Source organism: Eschrichtius robustus, chromosome 18 (genome assembly GCF_028021215.1).
Source record: "Eschrichtius robustus isolate mEscRob2 chromosome 18, mEscRob2.pri, whole genome shotgun sequence".
Classification (NCBI taxonomy): domain Eukaryota; kingdom Metazoa; phylum Chordata; class Mammalia; order Artiodactyla; family Eschrichtiidae; genus Eschrichtius; species Eschrichtius robustus.
This window is the reverse complement of record NC_090841.1, coordinates 25,823,113-25,842,523: the sequence shown is the minus strand read 5'-3', so window position 1 is coordinate 25,842,523 and position 19,411 is coordinate 25,823,113. Positions and strand designations below refer to the sequence as shown.

At 46.0% G+C, this 19,411-nt stretch overlaps 1 protein-coding gene across 1 annotated transcript; it reads left to right on the top strand.

The window, feature by feature from the left end:
- The first annotated feature begins 1,553 nt into the window (after nt 1-1,553).
- Nucleotides 1,554-15,346, top strand: RGCC (regulator of cell cycle). The gene is made up of 5 exons (XM_068526713.1): nt 1,554-1,781; nt 2,334-2,519; nt 11,767-11,874; nt 13,642-13,704; nt 14,992-15,346. Exons 1-5 carry the CDS (start codon nt 1,733-1,735, stop codon nt 14,997-14,999), a joined length of 414 nt encoding a protein of 137 aa, XP_068382814.1. The 5' UTR covers nt 1,554-1,732; the 3' UTR covers nt 15,000-15,346.
- Nucleotides 15,347-19,411: the final 4,065 nt, after the last annotated feature.

Below are 19,411 nucleotides of genomic sequence, written 5' to 3'. Positions count from 1 at the left end.
CCGAGCTGATCTCCCTGTGCTATGCGGCTGCTTCCCACTAGCTATTTTACATTTGTAGTGTATACATGTCCATGCCACTCTCTCACTTCGACCAGCTTCACTTCCCCCTCCCCATGTCCTCAAGTCCATTCTCTACATCTGCGTCTTTGTTCTTGTCCTGCCCCTAGGTTCATCAGAACCATTTTTTTGTAAGATTCCATATATATGTGTTAGCATATGGTATTTGTTTTTCTCTTTCTGACTTACTTCACTCTGTATGACAGACTCTAGGTCCATCCACCTCACTACAAATAACTCAATTTCGTTTCTTTTTATGGCTGAGTAATATTCCATTGTATATATGTGCCACATCTTCTTTATCCATTCATCTGTCGATGGACACTGAGGCTGCTTCCATCAGACCTGCCTTTCCATCACTATGTGACTAGCTTATCACCTAGCCTCTCTGTGCCTCAGTTTCTTCCTGTGTAGAACAGAAGCAGTAGTTCTACCTCTCAGGGCTGCTGTGGGCCTGGAAATGGTGCACGCCAAGACCTGCCCTAGGAGGCCCTTGATAACCGCAGTAAGATGCCTCCTTTCCCTCTGAGACCGGTTTGAGGGTCAGAGACACTGGGAGCGCCGTCCAATAGGACTTGGAGCGAGGATGGCTGTTGAGCACTTGATATGTGTCTAGTGCAACTGAGGGACTGAAAATTTCACTTTATTCTATTTTAGTTGCTTTGCATTTAAGAAGCCACCTGTGGCAGGTGGCTACCGCATCGGGCAGCGCAGTGTGCAGGGCTTTCACGGTCAGGACTCGTCCCCTGCCAGGCGGCTGGGCGAGGTGGCTCAGTGTGGACACCGAGAGGCGCCGGGTTCGCACTCCATCTACGTAGTAATTTGTTCTCTTAACAAACTCCTCCCGAACAAAGTCGGGGCTGCCGTGAACACCCAGGACTGTAGTCAGGCTCTGGGGCTCGGGGATGGGAACAATTAAGGTTCGTCAACTCCTGGACTCCACCGACTTCTGTCCCTCTGGCCCCCTACCTTCTCTATCTACTCCATCCGCCCATAATCCTCAAGTCCCTTGGGGACAATGGGGAGGGGACACGCGGGAGACTCCCTCTGCGGCTCCCATATGGATCTGGGTCTTCCACGGCTTTCGCCTACTTTATTCCTCACAACAAACCCAGGAGGCTCAGCATTTCCATTTCACAGATGATGAAACTGAGGCTCGTGGAGCTTTAGCGCACAGGGCGGGAATCAGCCGAGCGCCAGCCCTAAACTCTTTGGGGCCCTGGTGTCGCCAAAGCTACTTCCGTGGGGCGTTGTTGTCAGGGCGCGCGGGGAAAGAGGCGGGTAAATATTTGGGGCTGTAACCTGGGCTCCGGCGACTCCGCGTCACTGCGGTTCCCCAGCGGGCGCGTGGCGAGGGCGGTGCCTGGGGGACAGGGGCGTCCCTGGCGCGGCGGCAGGGACAGACCCGGCGGCCAGGCTCCCGTGGCCCCGCCCCGGCCCGCCCCCGCCCGCGGCTATAAGACCTCGGGACTGCGGGTGGCTGCGGCCGGGGAAAGATCTGGCGGGCGGGCGGACGGCGCAGGCAGCGGCGCGGCGGGAGCGCAGCCGGGCGAGGGGACAGGCAGAGCGGGACGAGGCCAGGAGAGGGGACGGGCGGCCTCAGCGGGAGCGTCTGCACGATCCCCGCGCCCAGACCTCGCAGGACCCCCCGACGCGCGCCGGGCCTAGCCCGTCCATGAAGCCGCCCGCCGCGCAGGGCAGCCCCGCGGCCGCCGCGGCCGCAGGTGAGTGGGGGTCTCCTTAAAGCCGGGGCCTCGCGCGAAAGAAGCGGGATCTCGCGTCGTCTCGTTACATCCCTCCCACAGCCTCACCGGCGGGACTCTGCCCCGGGGCGGGTTCAGCCTCCTCCCCACGCGGGGCTGCGGGTCCGAGCCCGACACGTCACGGGCGCATCCTGACTCAGTCCTCCCACCGCCACCCGGTTCACACGCGCCCCCGGGGGAGCGAACGCGGGGAAGAGTCCCCGACAGCGCGTGGGAAAGAGTTCGGCTGTGTTGCTTTGCTGCGTGACCTTTGGCTTGCAACTTCCCCGGGTCGAGGCTCAGTTTCTTTATCTCGAAAACGGGCACGACACCAAGGCGCACTTCAGGGGGTGGTGGAGAGTATTAAAAGATACCAGCGAGCAGCGGGCAGCGGCAGCGGCAGCCGGGCTGTCCCCGGGCCAGCGCGCCGTCAGCGTTAGCTAGCGATCCTCGGGAACGGTGCGGCCCCTGCCGGGCCCGGGCTGGGACGGCCGCCCCGCGCCACCCTCACCTGAGCCCGCCGTCCCTCCCCAGCCCCGGCCCTGGACTCGGCCGACGCGGGGGACCTGAGCGACGCGCTGTGCGAGTTTGATGCGGTGCTGGCCGACTTCGCGTCGCCCTTCCACGACCGCCACTTCCACTACGAGGAGCACCTGGAGCGCATGAAGCGGCGGAGCAGCGCCAGCGTCAGCGACAGCAGCGGCTTCAGCGACTCGGAGAGTAAGTGTGGCCCCGCCGGGGAAGGTGCCGGAGCCCTGCGGACTCCCCGTACCCGGCCCGCGGAGGAGCGCTCTGGGCTCGGGGCTCAGTTTGCTTATCGGGGCCGGGCGGAGTTAGCCCCAAAGCTCAGCGCGGTCTCTAGGACTCCAGGCGTCTCCGGGGCTGCAGGCCCGGCGGGGACAAGACCCCTGAGGATGGGCTCGGGAAGGCTCTTGGAGGGCAGGCTGGTCTACCTGCCGCCGGCAGGTGTCCGGAGGCAGGAGGGTCGAAGCGGCAGGACTCCTGGGACCCCAGCCAGGCCTTCCCGCGGCTCCCCGTCCTCCTCTCCTTCCCCCTTCTTTCCCCTCTCAGCGGTATCTTCAGAGGATGTGGAGCAAGTGCCACAGGCATGGGGTCGGGGCGCATGGGAGGGCACGATATGGACATATTTGTGAAACCAGGAAAGGTGTCATAAGCTCCCGTTCTTGAGATTTTTGAAACACTTCTTGCATTTTCTTCTGGCCCTGAGCTCCCAGACTTGTTGCTACACTGCCCGAAGTTTTGAAAGAATGCCTGGCACTGCTGAGTTCAAGTATTTAGAAAGTGTCCCTCATCCTTCAGGCAGGTCCATCACGTGGACGGCTGGCTCTGACTACCCCCCACCCCGCCCCCCAGCTGGGGGTGGGCAGAGAGGAGATGGACCCAGAGCTGCTTTCTGGTGACTTTCCTCATAGTGGAGACTACCCCCAGCGTCTCTCCGTCCTAAACAACCTTGTTAAAAAGAGAGACCATTTTTTTCCAGGAACTCGAATGTCCTGTAAGGATTTTGGATACCTTTTTAGGCGTCAAATAGCAAATCGGGTGACCTTTCAGTATTATGTGACTGCTGTTTTACCCAGCCTGGATTACTTACTATTTTTCAAAGTGAATTTTAAACATTTCTGGGTAATTCTTGAGGCTTCATTCCCTAGATGGGATACAAGCATGAGTGTCACTCCCTTTGTTGTCCTTGACTCTGGAAATAAAAACAATGACCTTTCCTTGTGATTCCCTTCTTTTGAAATCTGAAGCTCCCCCTTGTTACAGGGCAAAGATATAGTCCTAGGCTTACACATGAGCTGTCCTTCTGAAAAGGAATAAAGGCCACTCGCCACCCAGTTCAGGCTTTGAGTCAGAAACTTGAGTTCCAGCTTGACTTTTCTTGGCAGCCCTGCCCAAGCGTTAGAAATAATTGCAGCTTTTGAGGTGAAAGGGGATGGAATCGTATGCTGTTAATTTTCCGTTCAGTATGTTTGGACTTCGTTGCTAATGACCAGACCGCTTATTTTCAATTTCAAAGAGAAGTCTAAAAAATTTTGAAATTTGTCTCAATGTCCGTAGCCAAACTTAAATATGTCTCCTTCTACTGGGGCATGGAGCAAGTTATTCATCAAGTACAAATTCTCTCCCCCGTGGGAAAGAAAGCTGGCACAGTCTGTCCAGTGCCGCTGTCTTGCAAAGAACAGCTCCTTTCTAAACCACAGCTGCATTTGGCTAGAATACGGTCTGAGCTCACCCATTCATGGGTGATTGCAACTCCCTCTGGGTAGGGTTTCAGATCTGGGATCTGTTTCAGAGGCCTCAAAGAAAAGGCACTCGAAACACATTCTTAACGGTTTTGGGGGAGATATTTGGAATAGTCTGTAGTTTTTCTTAGGGTATGTGTGTGTACTTTGTTTTCTGCTTTTGTTGTTAACTGTTAAACTAACCCTTAGTTTGGTGGTTAGAGGGGTAAACGGGAGGGTATAAAGAAGGCTCAGATGACATTAGTCTTTTCCATAAATGTGTAGTTTGGCCTCCACGAGGCAGGTTAGAAATAGTCCTGGCAGAAGCAGTGTGTATCTAAATAGTAATTTCTTAAGGACGCATAATATGTGTCTTAATTGCCGCTAAGAATGGATTACAGACGTTTGTTCTACTCATTTGTCTGTTTAATGCTTTTCTGTGGAAGAGAATATTTGAGAGGCGCGGATCCTACTGAAATTTAGCCCACCAAAGGGGAGACACACCAGGATGATCATAATAAGAGCAGCTCTCTCTTTTTTTTTTTTTTTAATTTATCTTTTGGCTGCATTGCGTCTTCGTTGCTGCATGCAGGCTTTTCTCTAGTTGCGGCGAGCGGGGTCTATTCTTCCTTGTGGTGCGCGGGCTTCTCATTGCGGTGGCTTCTCTTATTGCGGAGCACGAGCTCTAGGCGCACAGGCTCAGTAGTTGCGGCACGCGGGCCCTAGAGCGCGTGGGTTTCAGTAGTTGTGGTGCGTGGAAGAGCAGCTCTCTTTTGCCAAGCTCTTACTATGATTACTATTATTATTTATTGGCTCTAACCATTAATGATCTCTTTGCTTTACTTTAAATGTATCTCCTATGATCTCTACTACAGTCTTGGAATGTAGGCACTGTTGTCTCCTTTTTTCTGACAAAATAGTGGAACCAGTTGGGCTGTCTCTCTCTCTCTAAGGCCTTGCTCTGTCACCATGGCTGGCTGGCTGGTATGTGAACCAGGTCCTCCGGGATAGACTTGAAGTCTCACTGGACTGGGATCATGTGCCTGTTTATCAATGGTGGTTGTGTTTGAAGGTGTCTCTTCAAGTCAGTGGTCACCTGGCCGGATCTGTGGAGCCCAGGCTGAGCTCTGTTAGGGCCCTGCATGAGGAGTGGGCCTCATTTTCTCTAGCTGTGAAATGGATAGGATGTTATTTAATGATGATGTTAGAAACATCCATAAGCTCATGATGAGGAAGAAAATATTTGCTCTGTTTGATGCTTTTAAGAAAATAATAAAACGCACATGCCACGCTATGTCACGTAGGTCAGAGACATTTGAGCCAGTGTCTTGTGTGAAAATGTTATGTATGAAGGTCTAAACCCTTGGGACCTTGGTTTTCACTCTACCTTTTACAACTCCATCACTCTGAAGATGTACCTACTGCATTCCTGTTTTTTGAAGAACCCTTCCTTTTCTCTCAAAAAAAAAAAAAGATGAGAAAGACAAATATTATATGATATCACTTATATGTGGAATCTAAAAACTAGTACAAATGAACTTATTTACAAAACAGAAACAGACTCAGACATAGAAAACAAACTTCTGGTTACCAAAGGGGAAGTGGGGAGAGGGATAAATTAGGAGTACGGGATTAACAGATACATACTACTATATATAAAATAGATAAACAACAAGGATTTATTATATAGCACAGGGAGCTATATTCAGTATCTTGTAATAATCTATAATGGAAAAGAATAAAAAAAGAATATATGTATGCATATATATATATATATATATATATATATATATATCTGAATCACTTTGCTGTATACCTGAAACTAATACAATATTGTAAATCAACTACACTTCAATTAAAAAATATTTCGCTTGCTTGCATCCAAAGGAGAAAAAGTAGACATTCCTTCTTTCACCCAGAGAAGCAAGTTACTTAGATAGGAGAGAAGAACGGATATTTAATAAGGAAATGCTCTTTCCTGTTTCCACTTACAGGGAATCCTCCTAAGACATGAAGAGGACCAAAATAGCAGTGGCAAGATAACTTCACATTAGGGGTGGCATTCAAATGGGGGTTGATGAAAATAGTTCCTTTTGTTTCTTTCTTCTAGATTTCGGTTCCAACAGGTAACACCAGGCACTTTCATGAGAGCAGTTTCAACTTCGGCAGTAAAAGGGCACAGTTAGGAGCTGGGGCAGTGAGTGAGGTTCACACGTGATCCGCAGAGGTGCTTCAGGCATTGTGAACATTTTTGGTTTGAACTTATTTTGAAAAATCTGTTGTTTTTTCAGTATTTTCAAAACTGTAAGCCCACAGCATGACTTCTGAAATGTGTTCAATGACACTTTAACTCATCAGATAACTAAATTTTAACCAATGTGTTAATTTATGATTCCACCGATTGATTTTATAAGAAGTTTCTAATATTAACTGGAACTTTAAAAGGTGATGCAAACTTATATCTTTGACGGATTGGAGTTTCCTTTTTCCTTGGAGGGGGAAGTGTTTTGCTACTTAACAGAAAACGTCTGAAGTCTACTCCGTATGCTGGGGCTATTATGATTTTGCAGGGCCATTGTAGGGAATGAGGAATTGGCTTCTTTAGCATGTGCAGCACCTAGAACGTCTGTATTTCTTTGCCTCGACTATTCTAGCTTGACCCTGGGAGAGGGGACTGTATGGCCCCTAGGGGTGGGGGGTGGGGCATGCATGACAGGTAGCCTGTTGGCTGATCTGGCCTAAGAGCCACTGAGACCAGAACTTGAACTTGTTCAAGAAGGGAGAGACTGAGGAGTTAGGAGCCCTCAGGGTGTCCCGGTGTGTGTTAGGAATTCCAGGCAGGTGACAGGTGTCACTGGCTGACACCTGGAGGGGTATCTAGAGGGACTGAGCAGTCTCAGAAGGGAAGCGGGGGCGATAGTGCTGAAACTGAGAAACGTTTTCTTATTTTATCCCACTTTCAGTGAGGCTGTTGGAATTTAGATTTTGAGGAGGAGATTCAACCCACCTCCCCCAATTCGCGCATACCATTCCCTGTGGCAAAAGGGAAACACGTCCAAGGCTTTCTTTTTCTCAGTTAATTACTATGGTTTGCTTGCCTGCAATGTGTGGGATTGTTCTATATTTACAGGAGCTCTGGGCCAGGGTTACTGTCTGTGGTTTCCCTTTCCTCTGGAGTCGCACACGCTGGTGCCAACACCAAATTACCTTTCTCCCCACCCCCAAAGGAAAAAAAGCACGTCTACCTTTTAAACAAGCCTCTGTTTTTGTAGCTGAGTTTCCCAAGCTCTGTTGGCACTCCTGTAGTTAGATGTTTGCATATTTAATATGCTCACATTGCTTTTTTTTTTTTTTTTTTAATGAAAGCGTCTTTATTTATTTATTTATTTATTTTTGGCTGTGTTGGGTCTTCGTTTCTGTGTGAGGGCTTTCTCTAGTTGCGGCAAGCGGGGGCCACTCTTCATCGCGGTGCGCGGGCCTCTCACTATTGTGGCCTCTCTTGTTGCGGAGCACAAGCTCCAGACGCGCAGGCTCAGTAATTGTGGCTCATGGGCCCAGTTGCTCCGCAGCATGTGGGATCTTCCCAGACTAGGGCTCGAACCCGTGTCCCCTGCATTGGCAGGCAGACTCTCAACCACTGCGCCACCAGGGAAGCCCGCTCACATTGCTTTTGATGATGTCTTAGAAAACTTGGTCCCTGAATTTGAGGTTCCTGGCTTCAGCGCACCAAGTTGACTGGCCAAGGACATTTCTGATGGGGCTTTAGAGCCGATAGCGGTAGATGTTGTAAGGCCCTAAGATATCTAGTCTTGCCACCTGCCGCGGTTTCCCATATCATCACTGTTATGTGTCCCTTGAACCCCTGTTAACGGCAGCATCTAATATTGGGTGGGGCAACAATACATTACTATGCTATCAGCCTGTGACACATTCCTGTCCTTTATCAGACTAATGAGCTGTTATTTCTAGAACTCAAGAAATAGAGTTCTAGGGGAGTGTAAAGAACGGGAAGTCAGGCTTTGCTTCCCTTTTAATATACACCTAGCATGAAATCTTGTTCACTGTAAGTCCGTGGAATGAAATTTTATTGGATAAAGGGTAAAGAGAAGTCTAGAGCTTGGGGTACTTCCGTGTCTGTGGGTTTGTTCTTGGGAGGTTTGTTCTAGGGCACCTCTGAAGATAAATTTTCTCTTAGGAATTTATCTGAAGAAGTGGAAGAAGCCCGGGCCCAGAATCTTGAGTCTTCTTATTCCCTGTGGTGACCTTTCTTCTCCTGAGCGTGTCTTCCTCCATTTTGTCGGGAAAATAAAATAAAAGCAATGAAAACCATAGGTATCACATGGAGTGCCTGGCTTACTGATTCCCCTTTCGCAAGAGAAGAAACTAAGGCTCAGAGATGAAGTGACTTGCACAGGGTCACACAGCTTTCACACGGCCTCGGTGCCACACATCTCTAGGGTGGCCGCTTCTGGGGCTGCTGCGGTTGTCCTGGTCATTGTTTTGGGGAATGACGTGTAGAGCAGTTATGAACACAAGGTGGAACTCAACTGTGGGGAAGTTTGGCTCAGGGGTGCTGGGGGTTCATTTCCTTTTGATGGTTGAACACTTTGGAGCCTGGAGTCAGGTCGGGCCTGGATTGTGCACTGGAACTCATGGAAATAGAGAGGCATCAAGGTGTAGCAGTGAGCTGGTGTGTGTGTGTGTGTGTGTGTGTGTGTGTGTGTGTGTGTGTATTGTAACTAGAATTTTTTTTTCCCCTCCTTCATTGTGGGAGTAGCACAAGTTCATTATCAGTAAGAGGCAACTTCTGATTATTTGAACAGTGCATTTAATAGTTGGCAGCTGAATTTGTCAGTCAAATAACAGTCAGTTTGTCTATATATTTTCTGAGTTTGAGGAAAATACTTAGATCAAAAAGGCATATAAACACCAGGCTCTAAAGGGTAAGACGTAAGCCGTGGTGAGGTCTTAGTATACTATGACGCTACAGAGTCTCAAAACCAAGTGAATTACCTGAGTTTTTCATGAATTCTCACTGGATTCCTTTTTCCTACCATTTTGCAATGACCTTTTCCATGTCTAGGTCATTCCTTCCCCCCAGACTCAACAGCATTTGGTCAACCTGTGTGTGCGGCAAACACATTGTGTGTGTGTGTGTGTGTGTGTGTGTGTGTGTGTGTGTGTTTGCCCCCTCCCAAGGGATGAGTATACACGGACGTAAAATTGATGGAGAGTCAGGGCACAACAGAGGTGAAGTCCCAAGTCAGGAGAAGGGCCTGCGGTGCAGGGTGTGGTGGTGAGACTGAGACCAGGGGTGCTGCCAGCGAGTCCCGGGTTCAGCACTCTGGGCCAGGGATGGGGCTGATGCTCTCAGGTGTCCTTTGGAGCCAAGGATAATGTCCCAGAGGCCTCATACTGCTTTCTCCTGGCTCACGAGTCCGGGCACGAGGCCTGCTTCCCCAGGGCCCTCTGTGGTTTTCCTGCCCCCTCAGTCTTACTTCATCTTTTCCCCACAAGTCTCTCGGGTTCTATTTGGGGCGATTCTCCTGCCTCTGACGTGGCGACAAGCAGTAACGAGACGCGGTAGGTCTGAGATGGGCGTGACCACTTTCCTGTGCGTAGGGAAAAGGCCTCCCCTTGAGAAAATCCGGACTGCTGCAGAGGGCGGCCCAGCTGACAAGCAAGCAGAAGGGCTTCCCACGCTGAGTTCCACTGAGTACAAGCGTCTTGAGAAATATTAATAGAGGTGCCACCGAAAAAGTGTCCCAAGGACAAGTAAACCAGGGGAAATAGGGCTAAGCTGGTTTCTTTTTTTTTTTTTTTTAATATTTATTTATTTATTTGGCTGAGTTGGGTCTTAGTTGCGGCATGCTGGATCTTTCGTTGCGGCGCCCGGGCTCTTCGTTGTGGCTTGCGGGCCCTAGAGCGCACAGGTTTAGTTGTCCCATAGCGTGTGGGATCTTAGTTCCCCTACCAGGGATCGAACCTGCGTCCCCTGCACTGGAAGGCGGATTCTTAACCACTGGACCACCAGGGAAGTCCCTGAGTCTGTTTCTTTATCACAAGATGTCTCAGGCACGTTAAAGTGGGGTTACATCAGAGGACTGTCCAGGGGTGCTTGGTGTTTCTTAGAGTTCGTTGATCACACAGTTCTTCTCAAAGGACCACTATTCTGGGAAATAATTTCTGGGGAAATGTAAGGGTAAGGTTTGGTGTTTCAGATCTCAGTAGGTGTTCGGCATCAAAGCCTTGAAAAATGGTTGTTGTCCTTTTAGGTGACCCGGGCTGGACCTAAGAAGGAAGAATCGACTGTGAGGGTGGGCATGTTTGGAAAACTGAACGCGATGGGTGTGTCGGCCAGGAAGACAAGATGGCTCTGGGGCCACCTGGTCAGGGGAGGGTGGGAGGCCCAGTAAGGAGGCCTCAGGAACTGCTCCAGGAACTTGGAGAAGTCTTGAGGGATGAAGAGGAATTCTCTTGGGACCAGAAACCTCTGCTTCTGAAAACCCTTTTTTATTCTGGGCATGTCTTTTGTAACTTAGTCCTGTTCATTTTGAGTTAAGGGGACCAAAGAAAGATGGTTTTGCCTCTTCCTGAGCTGGAGGTGATTGGATAAAACTGAGCGAATCCCAAGGAGGACAGGGAGCCTGGCCAGTTCCTCATGGTTCAGCCACCCTCCCTCACCCGAACAGCCTTCCCAGAGCTCATCTCTGCTACAGCCGTGCCTGGCTTTGTGTTTTGTTTTAACTGGGAAGGCTGTTCCTTTGTGACCTCAGAGGCCACATCCTGCTTCCGCCGCCGGGTCTGCCTTTGAGCCTTTGAGTTAGTGCAGCTCAGCTAGCAGTTCCTTTCTGTGTCACAGCCACACGGCTGGTTGGCCGTGGGTTGGTTTCCTCCCCCTTGGCAGGACTTAGAGAAATAGAATCTCAGAACTTCAGAGCTGGAAGGGACTTTAAGGATTATTTAGTCCAGCTTCCCATTTTATGGATGGGTAAACTGAGGCCCGGAGACATTATCTTGCTCAAGGGCATCTGAATACTTAGTAGCTGGGCTGGTTTCCTTGACTCAGCTCAGCCCTGCTTCTGGGACCTTGCCTTGCTCTTGCTCTGGTCTTTGAGCGTATGACAATGGAGGCAGCAAATCACCCAAACGGTAATAGACAACCTCTGGGAGAAGAAATCTTTATCTTTGACCCTCTAGCTTATCCCCAGAATGTAGGAGCTCAGGAAAACCACGACAAAGATGCTCTCATGAGCAGGCAGGGAGGATTATTAAGTCATGGGATCCAATCTTGTCTTTGTATTTTAGGGGGTTCAGAGGGCAGAAGGGACGTTTTTCAGGAAAGATGGCTCCTTATGTCTCAAATCCCAAGGGAAGCCCCTCACCCTCATCGGCCAAGCATTGGCTTAGCTGTCAGTTAGACACCCACTGGGCAGTGGGCTCCGGTTTGTCACAAAGGAGGCTGGTTTGGTCACGATGGTCCTGTCACCTCCTTCTTTTTTTAGGGAAGCAAGGGCCTGTGGTGTGCCCAATTGGAGACACGCACTCACACACATACACAGGCACACCCTCCTGCCTCAAATCATTTGGGGGCATAAATATAAAATCTGGAAACCAACCTGTTTTCATTATAACTTTGCTCCTTTTGGAGATAAACTGTTGGTTGGCAATAGACCATAAGACTGAAAATTGTTTCTAATGAGTTATGTTTTCTTTCCTGAAAGGTGCAGATTCACTTTATAGGAACAGCTTCAGCTTCAGTGATGAAAAACTGAATTCTCCAACAGACAGCACTCCAGCTCTGCTCTCTCCCGCTGTCCCTCCTCGGAAAGGTAAGTTCATTAGTTGGATTGTGAGTGTTTTTGCTTCCTTCCTCCCTCCTCCGGCTCCTCAGCCTCTTCTTTCTTCCCCCTTCCCCCTAACCGATCTTTCCCAAATGTGCAAAACAAATAGTGAAGACTAATATCTTAGTATAGTACAGCATGGAGTGGATTTTGTTATTTCTCAGGATTTTGATCAGCGTGAAAGTGAAATCAGATAACTGGGGGGCAGGAAACCAAATTCACAGGGAGAAAAGACATGTAGACTCTAAACTTTGCTTTCTCTCTTGTGGTGTCATCAAGACAGTGTCAAATGACAGTGCCCTCCCAAGACTGGTTGGTTCTGGAACATCAAACTCAGCAGTTAGGCTTTGCAGAAAGTTGGGTTCTTTTTCTTGCATTAACTCTTTAACTAATGCTTTCAGATGACCAATTTAGCAATTAAATGGGGTCATCATTATGAAACAAGTAATGATCTAACATAATTCAAAATGGCAGCTCCATCCTGCCTCTACTGTGATATTAATAGGCCGAAAAGGTTTTTAAAGATGCGTGAGCAGTTTCTTATATTTTGGAACTAGCAAAGTGTCTCCAGCCAGAGATCTGAATGTTCTTTTATATTGGGCAAGTGCCCTTTTGAAAACAAAAGCAGTTTTTTTCCCTTAAGAAACATTATACTTGCTGAAAATAGTTGCAGAATGCAATAAAAGTGGAACATAGTTAAAAAGAAATATGAAGATTCCATCATTTTCTCACTCTGGCATGAAGGCAGAATTTCCCCCTTTTTCAAAAGGACATTTTAAAATTCTCTTCTCAACAGAACAATGTTAGCAGTCACTGGGGACTCTGCCGTTGTCCAGCCCTTCGTCTGTAATGGATCTATTGAATTGAGAGAGACAGAACAGTCTAGAAAGTGGCTTGAAATGTGCCCAGATTTGTTACCTGATCCTCAAGAGGTAGGAATTAAAGAGGAGAAGAAAGCCCTAGTGGCAAACTGACTTTAAAAGCTAAGAACAATGAGCTATTTGTGGCCAGCGGGGGCTAATTAATAAAAATATCCAGTAGTGCGTTCAGAGAGGGCATGAATGGTGAACTCTAGAGAAAAAAGTAAGATACACAGAAAGAAGTACATGTCTCAGGATATAAAGGGAACAAAATGTAATGAGGACTTGTTGCTCTGTGCTGGCACCTGGATGGGATGAGGTTCTCTAGACCCAGGAGCTTCCTGTCGCCTTCTCTGTACCATTTTGACACGGAACTGTAGTGCTTAGCTCATTTCATCCTGGAGGGACCATGAGGGCTGAAGCATTGCCCTGGAGTGATAGCATGAACAAAATTGCGTCAGGGGAGAAGTTTAGCAGGAATTAGGGAATCTGGGTGTCCATTCCACACAATGCCGTGCTTCCCGAATATTTTGACTAACTCAAATCCTACACAATCAAAAAGTTCAAACTTTTAATCTTCCTTCCCTGTCCCTGTCTCCCCGCATCTCCCAACTTTTAAGGTAGTGAAGGGAGATACTTCTTCCAGGTTGCTGGGATAGGGGTGGGGTATGGGGGGGTGATGAACTACAAAAACCAGAAAGAAACAGTTAGGCTAATCTTCAGAATAAGTTTCTGAGTTGACTATAAGTAAACACTGGAGCAGCCACTTAGGGTTGGTACAGGACACGTTTTAATAAAGTCTCTGAAGAAAAAGAGATGGTTGCATAATTCTGGAAAAGTCGGAGTCATCAGCTGTCTTGGATATGGAAACTGAACCCCAACTCTTGTTTTTCAGCCAAACTAGGAGACACGAAAGAGCTAGAAGACTTTATTGCTGATCTCGACAGAACTTTAGCAAGTGAGTACATGCCTGGTAGTAAAAAAAAAAAAAAAAATCAAACAGAAAACCCAACCAGCACCTCTGATAAAGTGCTGTAATGTTTACCAGCTTGCCTGGGGCAGGAAGTTACATCACAAGGCTTCTTTAGGTTCAGCAACAGGACCCTAGTGGCTCAGAAAGAAATTCTGAGGGTAAGCTTACATTGAAGTAGACCGTGTGCCTTTCCAAACAGTGAGAACTGACCACCAGCAAACAATGGCATTTTGTTTGAGAAATGGAGAGTAAAGTAGTAGTTAGAGCAAGATTGGAGCCTTACCAGCATGGTGGCCTGCCAGGCTTTTCAGAAAAGAAATCAGCCTATTGACCATCAAGCATTATACTGACAAGCCAGAGGGTTCCATCTCAGGGGCCAGAGAAAATTTCACAAGTTAGATCAGGGGTTTGGTGAGGTCTGACTTCTAGAGGGTTGGGTCCCCAAAGAGAGAATTGGCTTGGAGAGACCCTGTAACCAAAGACCCACGCCAATTACTAAAAGACCTGGATTAAGTACGCAGTACCTTGTTTCCCACTGGCAATTACACTAATGGCACCCCATTTTCTGTGACCAAAAATTTTGAGACCTGAGGATGTTAGATCATAACTGCTACGGGGGTGCCTAGAAGAAGGGACCCTGAGAATCAATCCACCCAGTCTATTTCCAAAGAACAAGATTGCAAGAGCCAGAAGGGTCAACTAGAGTTTCCCGGATGACAGTTTCAGCAACTCTACCCCTGGCGGGCCTTGTTCGGTCACAGAACAGGCCTGGAGAATTGCATCCTAGCCCCTTTCATTTTACAATGAAAGAGTTGATTTTCCTTAAGAAATATTTTATGCTATACTCTGCTAAATAGCTGGGTAGAATCTGAAAAAATAGATCCAAAGCTGGTTATTTAAAAAGAACTCTGTTCTTAAACATGGTTTCAGACAGACCTAAGTATTAGGTGGAAAGTTCTGGTGCAGTTTCTGTTTACTGGAAGATTTTGTTGCCCATTTTCTTATGTGCTGTACCATCCTCCATCAGAAGACTGTTCTGACAGAGATGATTGTAATTGCAGCACAGTTTGTATTAGACCCATGTGACCTGCCTGTTGACTTCATGGAAATTGCAGCAGGCTGCCGGTCATACCAGTTAATCAGACATATACTACGTGGGAAGCCTGCCATTAAGTTTGGTGCTTTGATGCCTGTCTGAGAGATGTGCTCTGGCTCAGCATAGGAACTGTTGGCTTTCGTGAGTGGATCACCTTCTCTGTCTCCTGTTGACAGGTATGTGAAGCAAGAAGGTCTGGGTCCTTTCATCATAAGGGAGAAGCTTCAGAGAGCTCTGAGGACCTGATGAAATCAGCTACAGAATTTGCTGCTGGAGAGGCCAGAGATGCTACTCATCTACCACCAGGCCATTCTCATTCTCATCCTAAAAATGCCTTTGGGCTCATCTCTGGGCAAGTTAGAAATTGACTTTGTTTACCTGCTTGCAGCGTATTAGAACAGATGACTCATGCTAATGTTGTAGTTCCTCTTAAAACATAGCTTTTCTGTAATTTAAAGTGCTTTTATGAAAATATTTGTAATTAATTATATATAGTTGGAGACAGTACTATGCTTTTCCCATTATAATATATTTTTGTATGCAAATAAAGTTTGAACTGGAAGTCTGTCTTTTGTAAGCTTTCCTTTTTTTTTTCTCTCTTGATTTCTTTCAATATATTTCCATCCAAATAGTATTCAAGTGGAAATAACACGTCGCTTGACTTCTAATATGGACCCTGGGCGCTGCCGCATTGCGCTAGGCACTAGGATGGTAAACGAGAGAAAGGGTTACTTTGCAGTTCATTCGGCGCTCTAAAGGGAAATGCTGGCATATGATTGATGGGAAATTTTAATTTGAGGGTTGCAGTTTTAGTGAAAGTTGGGTTTCTCTTCTATCTCCATTCTCCTCATTTCTTAGCACCTTTTTAGGTGCCACGGGTTCTTTCCGTCAATTAGGGGAAATACCAGGTGTACTCAAAATCCAGGGCATGTTGGGGCAGCTGGAGGACTTATAAATGATGGTGCTCTCATAAAATCTGTGTGCTGAGGAAGATTTGATGTGCTGGCCTTGATGTTCACGTCCAGGTGGCTTCAGTGGAGCCGGAGGGTCCAGATGCAAGGTCTCCCATAGAGTGGGCTTCACTTGTAGAGGCCAGTGACCCACCCACACCCCCCCACCTGCCTTTTGTGGAGGATGGGGAGAGGCATACAAAACAGGAGAGTCCATACTTTTCTTAGCTATGCTTTTCTATCCTTAAAACATCTAAAATAACCAGACATTACTTTGATAATCAGAATCAAGTTATAAAAAAAACTCCAATCCTTATGTGCCTGTAGAACACAAATCCAAAGCATAAGTACTTATAATTTTATTTATATTTTCAAAAGCTAACTACTAATTTGATCTGTTTTTTAGGGCATTGTGAAACTATTCAATAAAGTGCCTTTTCTTTAACCTTTTTCTTTTCCCCAAATTTCTGGAAAAGCTTTTGGGTTGAACCCAAATATTTTCTTTATTTCTTTATTGAGATGTAATTCACATACCCAAACATTCATCATTTTGAAGTGTACCTTTCAGTAGTTTTAATTAAAACAATTTTTTTGGCCACGCCATGTGGCTTGCAGGATCTTAGTTCCCCGAACCAGGGATTGAACCCGCACCCTTGGCAGTGAAAGTGTGGAGTCCTAACCACCAGACTGCCAGGGAATTCCCAATTCAGTAGTTTTGAGTACCTATATTCACAGAGTTGTGCAACCATCACTATCTAATTCTCTGCCTCTATGGATTTGTCTATTCTGGGTATTTCTTATAAATGGAATCATACAACCTGTGGTCTTTTGTATCTGGATTCTTTCCCTTTGCATACTGTTTTCAAGGTTCATCCATGTTGTATGTGAATCGTTACTTCATTCCTTTTTGTGACTGAATAATAATCCACTGTGGCTATACCATATTTTTTTTATCCTTTCCTTGGTTGAGGGACATTTGGGTTGTTTCTACTTTTCAGCTAACAAATATTGCTCTTATGAATATTCACGTATAAATTTTTGTGTGGATATATGTTTTAAATTCTCTTGGTATATAACTAGGAGTGGAATTTCTAGGCCATATGATAACCCTATGTTTAACTTTTTTGAGGAATTTTCAAACTTTTCCATAGCAGCTGCACCATTTTACATTCCCACCAGCAATGTATGAGGGCTCCAATTTCTCCACACCCTTGGCAACACTTGTTGTTGTTCAGCTTTTTGAATATAACCATCCTAGTGGGTGTAAAGTGGTATCTTATTGCAGTTTTGATTTGCATTTTCCTGATGACTAATGATGTTGAACATCTATTTATGTGTTTATTGGCCATTTGTGTATCTTCTCCGGAGGAATGTCTATTCACAGCCTTTGCCCATTTTTAAATAAGTTGTCTTTATTATTGTTGAGTTGTAGGAGTTTTCTATGTGTTTTGTATACAAGTTCTTTACCAGACATCTGATTTGAAAATATTTTCTTCTATTTTGTCGGTTGTCTTTTCACTTTTTTGTTACCGTCCTTTGAAGCACTAACTTTTGATGAAGTCCAATTTATCTATTTATCTTTTGCCACCTGTGCTTTTGGTGTCATACCTAACCATTGCCTAATTAAAGCTCACGAAGAGTTACTCGTATATTTTCTTTTAAGAGTTCTATAAGATTATACAAATCTTACATTTAGGTATTTGGTCAACTTTGAATTAATTTTTGTATATGATGTGAGGTAAGGGTCCAACTCCATTCTTTTGCATGTTAATATCCAGTTGTCATATCAGTATTTGTTGAAAAGACTATTTTTTCCCCCATTGAATTGTACTGACACCCTTGTTGAAAATCAATTGACCCTATGTGTACGGGTTTACTTCTGGACTCTTAATTCTGTTGCAGGGATTTATATGTCTATCCTTATTCCTGTACCACACAGTCTTGATAACTATAGCTTTGCAGTAAGTTTTGAAATCAGAAAGTGTGAGTCCTTCACCTTTGTTCTCTGCACAATTATATTGGCTGTTCTGAATTGCGTGCATTTTCAGAAAAATTTTAGGATGAGTTTGCCAATTTCTGCAATAAAGGCAGTGGGATTTTCATAGAAATTGTGTCAAATCTATGTATCAGTTTGGGAAGTATTGCCATCTTAGCAACATTATGTCTTCCTTCCAATTCATGAACATGAAATGTCCTTCAGTTTATTTATATCTTCTTAATTTCTTTCAACTATGTTTTGTAGTTTTCAGTGTATAAATCTTGCACTTCCTTTGTCAAATTTATTTCTAAGCATTCTTTTTGATACTATTGTAAAAGGAATTGTTTTCTTAATTTTATTTTCAGATTGTTCCTTGCTAGTGTACAGAAATACACTTGATTTTTGTATATTGATTTTGTATCCTGCAACCTTCCTATACTTATTTATTAGTTCTAATAGGGTTTTGCGTGTGTGTGTGTGGTGGGGGCCGATTCTATATACAAAATCATACCGTTTGCAAACGGGAATAGTTTTACTTCTTCCTTTCCAATCTGAATGCCTTTTAAATTCTTTTTGTTGCGTCATTGCCCTGGCTAGAACTTCCAGTACAATACTGAAAAGAAGTGGTGAGAGGGCACATCTTATTTCTGATCTTAGAGGAAAAGCTATCAGTCTTTCACCACTAAGTACGATGTGGGAATATTATCTTTTTTCATCAAATGAGCCCTTGACTTGTCTTCTAAACATAATTTTCCCATTACCTGGAACTGTTTTTTGTTCATGCTTGGGAACATTTATCTGCTTTGGATAGAGCTTTTTTTCCACTGGGACACTATACCTTTTTATTAGTAGCCTCTTTAGGATTTGAGGATCTACCTCATTTGCCAGCTCTTTCTTTATGGTCTCCTGGAACCTGGACTCCCAAAGTTAGATGTGCAGGGTATGGAGCTTTGTGGCCTGTTGTGAGGAGAAGGTCAGTGGTTTGGAGAAAAGAAGTGGATTCCTTTAGAAGAGTGTTGGGAGGAGGGTAGTTTGTGCTCTAACCTCTGTTGGATGAGTAACTGGGGACAAGCAGGCTGTGGGCTGAGTCAGAGCTTGGGGTTCTGGGAATGTTGAAAAGAGTGTTTTCCATGTTTCCCAAGATGCATTTCAAGAGCACATTCCTAAGCTGTTTTGAAGACTAGGTATTAAGGTCATAGGTACTTGAAAAGTGCTGCATATACTTCACTTAGAGATTTATTGTGCACATTAGTACATAAATTACATAGGATTCAGTCTAAGGTGATGGATCAGAGAACCCTAAATATAGTAACTTAAACAAGATGGGAGTTTCTTTCCCACTAACAGCCCAGAGGCGAGCAGTACAAGGCTGGCTGAGTGACTCTCTGGTGCAAAGTGGCTGCTCCTGCTCCTGTCATCACATTTCATCCCAGCCAACACAAAGGAGAAAAAGCAAGTCAAGCACAGGCTTATTTCTTTCAATGACATGACTAGAGGGGACACAAATTACTTCTGCTCACACTCCTTTGTCCAGATCTTAGTCAGATGGTCATTCCCAGCTGCAAGAGAGGCTGGGAGAAAAAGTCTCTTGCTGGGCAGATAAGTGCTCATCCAAAATTTGATGGTTCTGGGAATTCCCTGGCAGTCCAATGGTTAGGACTCCATGCT

Excerpts from the sequence above, each read along its gene's own strand:
- RGCC (XM_068526713.1), top strand. The coding sequence starts at position 1,733 with ATGAAGCCGCCCGCCGCGCAGGGCAGCCCCGCGGCCGCCGCGGCCGCA. Across the intron at positions 2,520-11,766 it reads CGGCTTCAGCGACTCGGAGA|GTGCAGATTCACTTTATAGG; the intron begins GTAAGTGTGGCC and ends CTTTCCTGAAAG. Across the intron at positions 11,875-13,641 it reads CGCTGTCCCTCCTCGGAAAG|CCAAACTAGGAGACACGAAA; the intron begins GTAAGTTCATTA and ends CTTGTTTTTCAG.